We start from the raw sequence: 13,078 nt of genomic DNA, 5'->3' as shown, positions 1-13,078 counted from the left end.
GTCCGGGAGGATCCCACGTGCCGCGGAGCGGCTGGGCCCGTGAGCCGTGGCCGCTGAGCCTGCGCGTCCGGAGCCTGTGCTCCGCAACGGGATAGGCTACAGCAGTGAGAGGCCCGCGTACCACAAAAAAAAAAAAAAAAAAAGAGCTCCACGTGGCAGGTTAATGGACAGCAGCACGTTTTCGGGGAGGTGGAGTGGCGGGAGCCTGAGTCTCATCTGTGAGGTTGGGGCAAAGGGCATCGTCTGCGCCGGGGCCCATCTCGTCGTTCGGAGTCATTCGTTCCCTAAAGATCTGTCGGTGACTTACTACGTGTCAGGGGTGATTTTTGGCACAGACGATGTTCTCAGGTAACTCAGTCTAGTAAAGAGGTAAGAAACAAACAGAACACGTGGGTAGATCTCACCCATAAGCAACCTGGAAGGAGCCCGTCCTGTCCAGTCCCTGCTGTGTGCCCTCATGCTGATGACTGCTCTCCTAGAAGCCATTTTGGGGAAATAGCCTGGAATTCTGGAGTTCGGAAGCCAAGAAGGAGTCGAAGCTGAAAAAGAGGAGGAAGTGAGGCAGGTTTATGATGGGGGCCGATTGCTCCTAACGTCGCGGTTGTTCTCTCCAGTCCGACAGGCGCTGCGGCCCTGCCGCGCTCGGTCAGGCCCCTCGCAGCCCTGCCCCGGGGAGCTGCATGCGGCTCCAGTCTTAACGGAGTGATTTTCGGCAATTCACGTCTAAGTGTAGGCTTCTCTCTCTTGAAATCCTTCAGTAATTTCCTAGTGTCTTTTTAAAAAATTTCCACTAATTGTTTCAGAAAAAGAATATGATTTGTGAACGAATTAAAAATGACATGAGGTTTTTTTTATTATTATTATTATTTTTTTTGCGGTACGCGGGCCTCTCACTGCCGTGGCCTCTCCCGTTGCGGAGCACAGGCTCCGGACGCGCAGGCGCAGCGGCCACGGCTCACGGGCCCAGCCGCCCCGCGGCACGTGGGATCCTCCCGGACCGGGGCTCAAACCCGCGTCCCCCGCATCGGCAGGCGGACTCTCAACCACTGCGCCACCAGGGAAGCCCGACATGAGTTTTTATTCCAAATCTATTTTAAACCAAATTTAAATTTATTCACATCTTATGGCGTCAAAACGGACAAAACTAGTTTGGGAATTCCTTCATTTTCTACTTAAAAATACCAAATTGGTTGTTGAAAATTCTTCATGTTAGTTTTTAAACATGGTCAGAGAAATGTGGGGGCCATTTCAGTTGCTTCTTTCCACATGGCACATTATAGGTGTGAATTGCCAATAAATGTAAAGCGAATTTATATCATTGCTACTTTTTTACCTTTGGTTTTTGAAGTTCTAGTGAAATCTTGAACTTGTTGTAAAAGAATTTTTTGTGGATGAATGTATATGAAGGGTGTGGTGAAGATGATTTTGAGGAGAATTTAGCAAAATATTTTTTTCCTACTCATTTAAGAATTTTTCAGAATCCATGTCTTTTATACTTTCTGATTTTAACCAGTGGTCCCATACTGATGTACATTCAACGGTATATGGCTAAGAATAAAAACAATGTTAACTCGAGAAATAATAAAGCCATCTTGGGCGCTCCGTGATTAAGCCGCTGAGGGACTTGTGTCCTGTTACAGTCCTTTTCTTCTAAACTGCGCCTCTCATTTGATATTCAAGTAGAGCCTGTCATTTGTGTTGTTTCACGAAGAAGGCAGTAAGACCCCGGTTACTCGATTGCCCGCCTGCTTGTTGGTTTGTTAGTAGAAGGCAGCGTCAACTTCTGGAACGCCTGTTAGCGCTTCTAGGACTTTGTCAACCGCCGTTTGAAATCCAGAAGTTGAAGTCCAGACTTCTCATCCTTGTGTTTCGGGTCCTTCGTGGTCTTCGTTTTCCTCCTCCTCGTGTACCTTCCCTCTTGTGTGTAGATCGGGAGCTGCCGCCCTCCTGCACTTCTGCACATCTCTGTGCCTTCGCCTGGGCTGGCCTTTTCCTCCCGCCTTCTCTTCCTGCCTGGAGAACGTCCTCATGATCAAGGCACGGAAGACGTGCCCAGTCCAAAGACTGGCTTGTTAGCTCTCTCCTGGCCTCTCTCTGCCCCCTCCCTCCCAGGAGGCAGTGCCTTGTGGGCTCCCGGGTACCTGGAGCGCTCTGGATGGTAACAGCGGGTAGACGGTTGTCGTTCTTTTACCTGCCGCCCTCGGCCAGGCTCTCTGGTTCGTCTCTGCATTTTCTGCTCCTGGCTTAGAGAAGTTCAGTAAATAGATTGGATGAACATTTTAAAGTTGAAGGTTGTTTTGTACTGAGCATGGTGGCAACCTTCGTATTTTGGTTATTCTTGAATTTGTGTTTCTTTATCTTTTCTTAGTCGCTACTACTTTCCCACGGGTGTCTTATTTTCTTGCGTTTTCTGCCCTTATTTTGGCTTTGCTACCTTTGTTATATTTACTTCCGTGTTTAATATCGCATCTTCCTCTTATAATCAGTTGTTTGATTAGAGTTCTTTTGTTTAGGGTTCCTGCTTTTCTTTCCCATGACGAATTAAAGGTTTGAGGCAGAAACGACTGGGTAGTGATTTCAGCACATTTGATGCGGAGACCCCAGCACAGAAGAGAGCTTTATTTGCTAGCTTTCTGTGACCCAGTAACAATTTACTGAGTGCCAGGCACTTGGCTAAAAAATTTTATGCATCATCTCGATTTCCTAAGTTCACATAGTTAGAACGTGCTAGGGCCAGAATTCAAATGCAAGCACTTTTCAGAGCTTATACTTTTTTTCTAACTGAAATATAATACACATCAAAGTGCATATGTGCGTGTGTGTGTGTGTGTGTGTGTGTGTACGTTTTCACAAACTGAACACACCTCTGTAACCGCCACCCAGATTGGATAAAGCACCTGGAAGTACCAGCCGCACTCCTTTCTGGTCACTGTTCACCTTCCCCCAGCCCAGTCTCTTCTGACAGCGTAGATGAATCTTACCTGTTCGTGTCTCTTACGTAAACGGTATCACAGAGTACATATTCTTCTGTGTCTGGCTTTTCCCTCTCACACTGTATTTAGGAGATTCATTCATCTTATTAGTGCATTTGTGGACCATTCATTTCCATTGCTATGTAGTATTCTGTTATACGAATATTCCAAAAGGTTTTTTCAATTCTATTGTTGGTGGACATTTGAGTAATTTGCAGTCTGGAAACTATGCGAGGTAGTGCTGGTGTGACTGTTCTGGCACATTTGTTTTGCTGAGAACTGAACACAGGTACTCGTTTCTGTCCAGTGTATCTGAGGAGTAGAGTTTCTGAGTCTCAGGCTTCGGGTACATTGAGCTTTGGTAGAGACGCTGCCAAGCATTTGTGCAGAGTGTGAACTCCCGCAGTCCCCATATACAAGTTACACGTGCTGTTGGTGTTTGCCAGCACCTGGGCTTGTCTTTTTTTATGGTAGTGCTTCTAATTGCATGTGTCGTGGCATCACGGTTCGTTCTGATTGTCTTTTCCCCGGTGACTAATAACACTGAGCCCCTTTTCATACATGTATTTAGCCACTTGGGTATCTCTTGAGAAGTTTCTGGAAGTCTTTCGCTTATTTTTCCGTTGGATTATCTGTCATTTTCTAATTCATGCGCTGGAATTCCTCACATAGTCTGCACGTGAGTCCTTGGTCGCGTGTTCTGCACGTATTTGCGTGTCTGTGTGTCTCAGATGTGTGCACACCGGCGCCCCTCACTCCCTCGATAGTGGTCTTTAGAGTGCAGCTCTGTCAGAGCCACAGACGCGCGTGGGCATCGCAGCCTTCGTGACTGTGACTCGCCCTCTGGGCCTGGCCCTCCACTCCTTTGGCCCTCACTGCAGGCGACCCCTTTTAACTCGTTTACCCGACCCGTGTAATATTTTAAACCATAGTTCCAAACCTGAATTGCTGTTTCTTGATTTTCGGGGTGTTTTTAGCGTTCGGCACCGTCTGTGACTTCCCTTCGTGGAGGAGGAGGAGGAATAACTCTTCCTCCTGTAGGGCCCTCACACGGGCACACGTGTTTTCCATCCCGTGTTGTGACCAGAGCTATAGCGTGATCTCACTGTGCACTCTTTACACTGTGGTGACTACGGAAGCCCTATTCGTATCTGACCCACGGAGAAAACTAAAATTAATTTCCTTTCCTGCCCAACTTTTTATATGTTTTGGAGTTAATAGCTTTTAATATTCCTTATTTATTTTTGTTTGCTTAGTTTTTCATGTACTTAACATTAATTGAATCTCAAACTTGCCACGAGTTATCTCAATAAATCTCTTCTCAAAATAGAAGCATCAAATATTCTGTTCATTAATTCTTCTTTACCTATAGCCTCTGTTTTTTCAAAATAGTTTTTCATTTTATTTTGTTTTAGTCTCATGTTAGAGGCCTTCCTCAGGTGTCTGGTAATCTTTGAATTTCTGCTCATGTTTGAATTAGAAACCAAAAGGCTGATCTGAGCCTCTGAGCCCGGGTGGAGCCTGTTGGCTGTGACACACAATGTAGGGCCCGGCCCGGCAGGGCTGTTCGCTGGGGTTTAGGGTCCCCAGCTCCAGGTCACTCCTCTGGGGCTTCAGGCTCCCCAGAAAGAACTCTTTCGATCTTTTTTTCTGGCGGAAAAGGCCTGGCTACTGGCATGCCGACACTTTGGCATTTGTGATGCCATTTATGGCATTTAGAACAATTTTCCCACCCTCAGCTGTGTCTTGCATCTCCCAGCCTAGAGGTTCTTTCTCCCGGGTAGAGGCGACATTTTCCATCAGAAAGGGAGCTGGGGTCGGGCGGGGGAGGGTCTCAGTGCTTCTGTCGCCGTCAGGCGTCCAGGCTGGACCTGGCGCTTCAGCTCCTGAGCCATTGGGGGCTCTGCCTAGACACGTGGCTTCTTCTTGGCTGTCTTTACTGCCGGCTTAGGACCCGGGGTTTCCAGCTTTGCCCCCCGAGTCGCCGCTGCTTCTCCACTCTCCTTCATCTTCAACAGTTTGGCTGCTCTCGGCTCTTCTTTTCTCCACTTTGCAGATTTTCTGTCACCTTACTGTCATTTCAGTGGTGCTTTGGGTAAAGGTAGATGCCCGAGTTTAATTTGCCATCCTTCCCCCGGAGCGTGTGCTCTGAACCGGCGTGTAGGCTGCCGCCCAGAGGGGCTCAGTGTCACTGCCGCCCGCGGCGTGATGGCGGGCGTAGAAGGACTTGGCCTTGTCTGTAGATTAGCACGGGCGATTAGTAGTAAGTAGTCTGGGTTACAGATGCACGTGTGTGAGGAACAGCATCTGAGTATGCATTATTCTGAGTCGAGTGGGCTACGAGGTATTAAAGCTGCTTTCAAGGGGGCCATGACCACGACTCTCAGAGTCTAACCAGAGTTAGATCCAAGTACTTGAGAGGCGATCCCTTGGATGTGCGTTTTCAAAAACCACTCTGGCTGGGCGGGCTAGAAGGAAGCAGACTGCAACTGCCTGAGTGTATTTTACCCCCCACCCCACCCCCAGGTATTAAAGAGTCCGCCTCACTGGTGAGTAGAGCGGGGCCACCTGTCACCTGTTGGCTTCTCTCGTTCAGTTACTGCTGACCCATGGCACACTGGAAGGCTGGGCGCTGTTGATAGTTACAACGGAAGCTGGATGTAGTTAGTTATACAATTGTAGCTATTCCAGTTTCATTCCAGTAGGCTCTTCTTATAAAAGTAGGACATTATAAAGGATTTGTTACCAAAGAAAAATTCATCAGCTTTCATATAAACTTGACGCCTGTCGTTATGTCCCTTATTTAGATGCCTGTCCACTTCAGGGTGTTTGTTAGAAATGCATGTGGCTGGTGCAGTGTTGGTTTTGGCTCTTTCGAACAGAAAGATTAACCTAAATAATTATATAACCCCATAGATACGATGATCTCTACCGCAGCCCGTAGTAATCTGTCATCATACGCGAACCCTTACCAGTGGTGAGCTCTCTGGCAGATGATGAGTTGTGGTAGTTCAATATTAGTTCCCTGAAAAGTGTGGGTACGTTTATGAATCTGGATATGTATGTGAGAATGTTACTCAGGGAATTTCATTTGTCATATGCATCATGTTGAAAAACAGTAATTGCTGTACCAGTCATTGAGAATCTAAAGATTTCCAAAGGAAGCAAGAAGATCAAATTTAGTAAATACATAATCTTAACTTTTTTCATAAAGTTTTTAAGTTCACTTAAGGGGAAGGACTCTATTTTGAGTTAATTAAGGTGCTTACATGCCTACTTTTTCCACAGCTGAGAAAGTTTGTATTTAGTTAAGAATTTTTGCCAGTGTTTCATACAGTACATTTAAGAAGAAGGTCGTTGCCACGGGAATTAACGAAGAGTGATAGGGTATCTTATGTCTGAGCAGGTTGAGAGTCATTCTCTACGGCAGCACCGTCCCGTAGAACTTTCTGTGATCATGTCGTACAGTAGGGCAGCCACTTGTTACCTGTGGCCGTCAGGCACTTGAAACATGGCTCGTGTGACTGAGGAACTGAATTTTTAATTTTAATGGCCGCATGTGTCTAGTGGCTGTTATATTGGACTGTGTAGCTGTTGTTTGGGTGATAGTTTCATAGCAGAAAAACAGGGGCGAGAGAAAAAAGGGGAAGACTTTAACAGCTGAGTTGTCTCTTAGGTTTGAATGCCTTGGGGATTTTGAAAAAACAAAAATGGCCCTATCTTAAATCAGAGGATAATTTTTGTCCTTTAAGTTTTACTACTTTGTTAAACACTCTGTTAGTGAAGACCAGCAGTCATAGACACAGTCTGTTTTTCATCACTGTACATTCCTAGAAATACTTTAATGTGGATCTCATTTTTCTATTAGAATTATATTTCTGGGGGAAAAAAAGGACATAGACATAGCAGCTAAAAGAGCATCAATATATATGACTGACCTGTGTCACAAAAAATATAAACTGTTGATGATTTGAAATAATAAAACATATGCCCAGGTCTCATAAAGAGTAGATCTAAGTGGAACTGTATATAAGTTCTTCAGATGTATAGTGGAGTACATAAAATTTGCTACTAAAATTAATAGCAATTAGTTTTAGAATCTAGAATTAATGGTAGAATCTGGAATGCGTTTTTGAATACTTAAGTCAGTAACTCAGGTCTTAACCAAAAAATAACCAAAATCATAAAAAAGGGGAGACAGAAGTTTGAAGGAACCTTGTTTATCTCTTTCTAAATTCCTTTCTGGCTGTTATAGATAAGCACGCAAAGTCAAATATCAGCGATCATTCAGATTCTTGGTTATGTGCCCGCTGTACGCTGGACTCTGTTGTTGTGGACCGGATGGGAGGGGGGAGGGAAGGTCATCACTGCCTTGGTTGGACAGTGGCCTCTGTAGCCGCAGACGGGGGCAAGGGAGCAGACAGCACGCACGCAGTCAGCGCAGTCGGGCAGGTGCCGTGGAGCACGGAACAGAAAGGCTGGAGCGCAGCTTGGAGTTAGGGAAGGCGAAAGCCGTCTTTAGGCGGCCGTTGATTAGACATTTCAGAATGGGAGTTTGCCTGCATGTTGTACGGTGGAAGGTAGGTTAAAATGGTTGCGGGATTTCATGGTAGCTGTATATTTATTGATAACTAGGGAAATGATTACCTCTGAAGATGTAAATACTGTTAGGAAAGGTGATTGTTTAAGTCCACTGTGCTGTTAAATGTGTGGTAGTGAATCCCAGTCACTCTAGAGGCCTGCATCTTAGAAATTACTGGAAGGTTTTCAAAATTCTTAGAACATTCAATTTGTATGTATCGTGGATGAACTGTTGAAAGTAAACACACAAAAGGGTGATAAGAATGAAAATGGAAATCTAAATTAAATATTATTGATCAAAGATAGTGCCAAGATTTAAGTTGGTGAAAGATGGGAACAGTCTACATTTTCAGCTAGAAAACTGATGACCTCAAAAGATAGATTAGGAATCATCAAGTGTTAGACACTTCTGGTTTGCTAAAGTACGTGTGAAGTTAATTTTACCGAAGTAAAATTGCTCTCAAATCTTTTTTTAATGGAGTTTTAATCCTACTAACCGTCTATACTATATATAAAAAACACTGACTAATAATAGGACACATTTATCTATAACTTTGATTTATGTGATTATAGATTTCTGAAGTAGGGAATATCTTTGAAATAGAATGTTAAATATTTTTCATTTCTGTTTGTTTAAGATGCAGAAGATAAGTGTATAATAGAAGGCCACAACTGTACATTTGTTCGCGACTTCAATAGAATTAAACCTTCAGGAAACGCAGAAACACTAGGTAGGTGTTTTCTTTTTCTTTGTTCCTTTTTGGACTGAAACAGACTTTCTTATTATTCTCCTTGTTTTATTTTCTTACAGAATTACTACTGAAAGAATTTTTTGAATATTTTGGAAATTTTGCGTTCAATAAAAATTCCATTAATATTCGACAGGTAAATACTGTTTCAATGTTTGGTTGTTAGGTATATGGTCTTCTACTGCACTAATATTTAACGAGTTTAGTTTTCAAAGCACTGTAACAAATGTCATTGCATGTCACCTCTGTGGTGATAGAGAGTAATAAGAAAGCTGACGCCCTAGTGGAGCTACATGGCTTGGCTAAGATCAGTCATCTAGTGTCCGGAGGAGCAAAGGCCAGCTCTTTTCAACATCTGCCTTCGTCACTTTGCCAAGTAACTTTGTGTCACTTACTACTAATGCTGTGTCCTTCAAAATGTGGAATATATTCTGAAAGTTTTTTAGAAAGCATGACTTTACATATAGTTCTCTTTAAACTGGATTTGGGTTTCTATGAAAGAAACAGAATAGCTAGTCCCAAAGATAGATTTTAATGATTCCCTCAGTTTGAGCCCTTAGGGTTTAAATTACTTAGGCAAGTGGATTATGATTTGGGTTCATCTGAGTAGCTGGAATGACAGACATTTTCCCTAAAGAGAATCTATCAGAGTAAACCCTGAGCAGAACTTGTTTGCACATGGGAAATACTTGAGATGGCGCTGCAGGTCTATTCTGCTCAGCATGTGGGTATCTGGTGGGTTACAGCCCTTAGAAGACTGGCTTCGTAAAACACCTACTCAGATATTCTGCTTTTGTTTCTTCAACTCTCCTTTTTTCATTCTTCCCTAACCCTTATCCTGCTCATGGAGATCTTGTTTTTAACAAATAAAAAAGAAAGAAAGTGTGGGGTTGGGAGAGGGTAGAGGCACAGAGCTCTGGACTGCAGTCTAGAAGGAAAAGGGCACGGAACATAAGGAGTTCTTCGCCCTTTCTGGACCCTTAGCCCTTAAGGTTCAGAGATGACAGTCAGGCAGGACCCTGCTGGGCAGTGGCTTGAGAGGAGTTAGGGAATTAACAGGGGCCGCCCGCACTGGAGACCTGACTGCTGGTTTCGCAGTGTCTGAGTCATGTATATGTGGTATCATTTGGAAAAGGAAAAGATTATATAGGCTAGTGGATCACTGATGTTTCTGTGACTCATAGCTCTAGCTTTTCTTTTTATTTCTGTATCTTACCTGGCAGAGCCTTATTTAAGTTGGATCTTTAGGAATGTAGATGGGAAGCGTCTAGTGTTTTTAAATGAAAAGTCCTTTGTTCCTTCTCTTCCTTTCTCATTTCATACTTGTGCGACATTAATTACTATATTTAATTTAAGGCTTCTGATTTTATGTGCTTCTATTCCCACTGTAATAAGTATGTTTTTAGCAAGTTTCAAACGTAACTGTATCTTATTTTCTGCCATTTTTCTTTTTCATATTTTTTTTTCTTTCCCAGCTCTATTCTGTTAGGTAAATGTTATGTTATTTTAAAAATACTTTTATTGGTTGACTCAGTCCAGATACCTCTCATCGGAGCAGTGACATCATCATCCATAGCTCATAAACGTAATTTATTTTTCTCTAAAGAATATTCATAAAACTACAGTGGAAAAAATCAGTCAGAAGTACACACACACATATACACTAACTCATAACATGCATATATACCCAGTCCCCTTGGGGAAGAAATTCTTTACTCTGTAAAGTTAATGGTGGTATTTTATGCATTTTTGACGTTTTATTAAACCAAACAGTTTTGATATCTGAGCCCTTGATATATTTATACATCTTCTTCTTCCTTGTACTTATCTATAGGGAAGGGAACAAAACAAACCTGAATCTTCTCCACTGCACATTCAGAATCCTTTTGAAACTTCTCTCAACATTAGCAAAAATGTAAGTCAAAGTCAGCTGCAAAAATTTATAGATCTGGCCAGAGAAAGTGCCTGGATTTTACATCAGGAAGATAAAGATCGCCTCCCGCCATCAAATAATCAGCCCTGGGGGCTGGCAGCCCTGCTGCTACCTTCTGTAGCAAATAGTATGTCTCTTGCCAAGAAGAAAAAGAAGACTTCAAGTGAAAGAATTAAAAACTTGTTGGAATCCATAAAAAGTAGCAGTACAGAAAATTCCACAGCCACCAACGGGTAAAGAGCAGTTAGTACTCAGGCATAATGGCTGCTCCTTTGCTTTCAGAACTGGTTTTATCCTATAAGGTAATCACTGGAGCGCCTGGAAGAATGGTGTGAAATCCTGGCAGATCTCACACTGTCATCCGATGCCTCTCTTTTCATGGTCTTCTCATGGGGCCCCTTAAACTGGCCTGACATTCTGCGATGTTTTCAGCCTGAAAGCCAGTGGCACTGTATTTAAACGCTAGCCATGGGAACAGGTGAAAGAAGATTGGAATATACTTCAGACAAAATATACAAAGCAAGTGGGGAAAATCAGGTTTACAATCAAACCATTGTTGAAATCTGCATCAGTCTCTGGGTGTGAATCGTTTAGAAGGACTTCGAGGTATGTACATACGTCGGCAATGAATACAATAAAGCTGCAGAATTTGATAGGACTCTTTATTTTTGTGTTCTTCAAAGCACTCTTATTCACATATAAATAAAAACAGATCGGTACTGATTTCCAAAAATGTTCATGTTTTTAAAACAGATGAATGCAGACACTTCGGTTACTACATTCTAGGTATTCTAAGCCATATATATGAAAATATTAGTGCACTGTATTTAAAAATATTAGTTAATTTTTCTGTCTTCAAAAATAAAATCGTTTTTCTACTAGTATGTGGTATTGCCAAAATTCCTTCACTTCTCTTTTAAGAATTCCTTTCTCCCTGTGGGGAATAGATATGTATTGAAATATTATTTCCATTACATTCCCTGTAGAGTAACTTTCAGTTTATGCAGCAAATATAGTGTTGGAAAATACACACTTGAGCCAGCTGACTTCACGGTGAATTACTCAGCCGCTTTGGGCCCCAGTTTTCTCTTCTGTTAAATGGGGATGATAATAGTGCCTCCTTCACCAGATGGCTGTGAAGGTTAGGTGAGGCCCATAGGAAAGTGCGAGGTCATGGGCCTGGCACTTAGCACATGTTTGTAAGGTTTGTGGTATATAATTACTATTCTTGCTACTCAGAATACAGATGTAGCATTTGTACTGGTTTTCAAAATAGTTTCCCATCTAAATTTTAGGTCAGAAACGATAATGAGCTGTGCTTGGGGCATTATGGGAAACTCATTAATAGAATTGTCATGAAGCAAGTAAGTTCTGTGCCCATGTGCCATGCTGTTTGATTTCACATCTAAACCAACAAACAGGCATCAGTGTTCTTCTATACAGGCGGTGTCCTTAAATTAAAAGCCATTTTTCATTTGTTTTTTTAATTAGGTTAATTCTGTTGGGCCGGAAATCTGTTTGGGGAATTAAAAAGAGGTTTAGTTTAAAAAGCATAAATATTTAAGAGTTTCTAAATGATTTTTTTTTTCTGTTCACGGATATTTGATTGGACATTTTCATTTTTTGGTTGGTGTTAAGTCTACAATGGTCATTTAAGCACATAAAGTATGTATATGTGTTAGCACTTCTTTTCTTTTTTGTAGTTTATGGAATAACTTTGACACTCTAGGTCTGTTTTACTTTTCAGAATGAGGTTTCATTATGGGATGAGTTTTAATCTGCACTGATCTTTTTTTAATTTTAATGTTAATTTTTTAAATTTATTTTTGGCTATGTTGGGTCTTCATTGCTGCGCACGGGCTTTCTCTAGTTGCGGCGAGCAGGGGCTACTCTTCGTTGGGGTGCGCGGGCTTCTCATTGCAGTGGCTTCTCGTTGTGGAGCACGGGCTCTAGAGCGCAGGCCCAGTAGTCGAAGCGCACGGGCTTAGTTGCTCCGCGGCATGTGGGATCTTCCCGGACCAGGGATGGAACCTGTGTCACCTGCATTGGCAGGCGGATTCTTAACCACTGCGCCACCAGGTGAGTCCCTACACCAATCTTTTAACATGAAGTTTTCATTCCAGTAAACTGCATATGACTACAAACAAATTTATTATGTTTTTTCATAAGTTCATTGTATCAGCAAATTTTGAAAAGATAGCTTTCATTACATCTTAGGGGATAATGAGCAGTTATTTGTCCTTTGCCATTTCTTAGTTAAAACTAATTGCAGCAATAAAGGTAAGGAAAATTTTTCAAGGTTTTTCTTTTCTAGCTATTTTGAGGCTTTCATCAAGTAACTCTCATTAACAATGAGTTTTATTCTCTGTGTGAAAGTAATTTTGACGTGAGCCTACCTGGATCAGATTATTTTCAGTATACATCATTCCTCATTTTATAGCCCACTAGTCTAATTCCTGGAGTTATTACCCGTTTTTAGGAAATCAGAGAATTGTCCAGACATTCTAGGAAAACAACATATAATGTCTCATTCACAAACCTTCAGTCATCATAGAGAAGAAGAGAGGATAAAAACAGTTGCAGGGCTTCCCTGGTGGCGCAGCGGTTGAGAGTCCGCCTGCCGATGCAGGGGACGCAGGCTCGTGCCCCGGTCCGGGAGGATCCCACGTGCCGCGGAGCGGCTGGGCCCGTGAGCCATGGCCGCTGAGCCTGCGCGTCCGGAGCCTGTGCTCCGCAACGGGAGAGGCCACAACAGTGAGAGGCCCGCGTACCACAAAAAAAAAAAAAAAAAAAAAAAACAGTTGCAACTGCTATCATTCACTACTTAGCGCTTTGTTTTGCTC

The 13,078-nt window shown here is 42.7% G+C and overlaps 1 protein-coding gene across 1 annotated transcript in view; it reads left to right on the top strand.

Moving 5' to 3' along the window:
* Nucleotides 1-10,888, top strand: part of MTPAP (mitochondrial poly(A) polymerase) — a 30,566-nt gene extending 19,678 nt beyond the window's left edge. Inside the window, exons 7-9 of the mRNA XM_059058338.2 lie at nucleotides 8,192-8,284; nucleotides 8,365-8,438; nucleotides 10,137-10,888. Coding sequence (XP_058914321.1) covers nucleotides 8,192-8,284; nucleotides 8,365-8,438; nucleotides 10,137-10,472 — 503 coding nt within the window. The 3' untranslated portion in view covers nucleotides 10,473-10,888. The remainder of the gene's footprint in view (nucleotides 1-8,191; nucleotides 8,285-8,364; nucleotides 8,439-10,136) is intronic.
* Nucleotides 10,889-13,078: the final 2,190 nt, after the last annotated feature.

Source organism: Kogia breviceps, chromosome 3, assembly GCF_026419965.1.
Source record: "Kogia breviceps isolate mKogBre1 chromosome 3, mKogBre1 haplotype 1, whole genome shotgun sequence".
NCBI classification, from domain to species: domain Eukaryota; kingdom Metazoa; phylum Chordata; class Mammalia; order Artiodactyla; family Physeteridae; genus Kogia; species Kogia breviceps.
The sequence above is the reverse complement of the archived record's forward strand: the minus strand, read 5'-3'. Positions and strand labels throughout refer to the sequence as shown.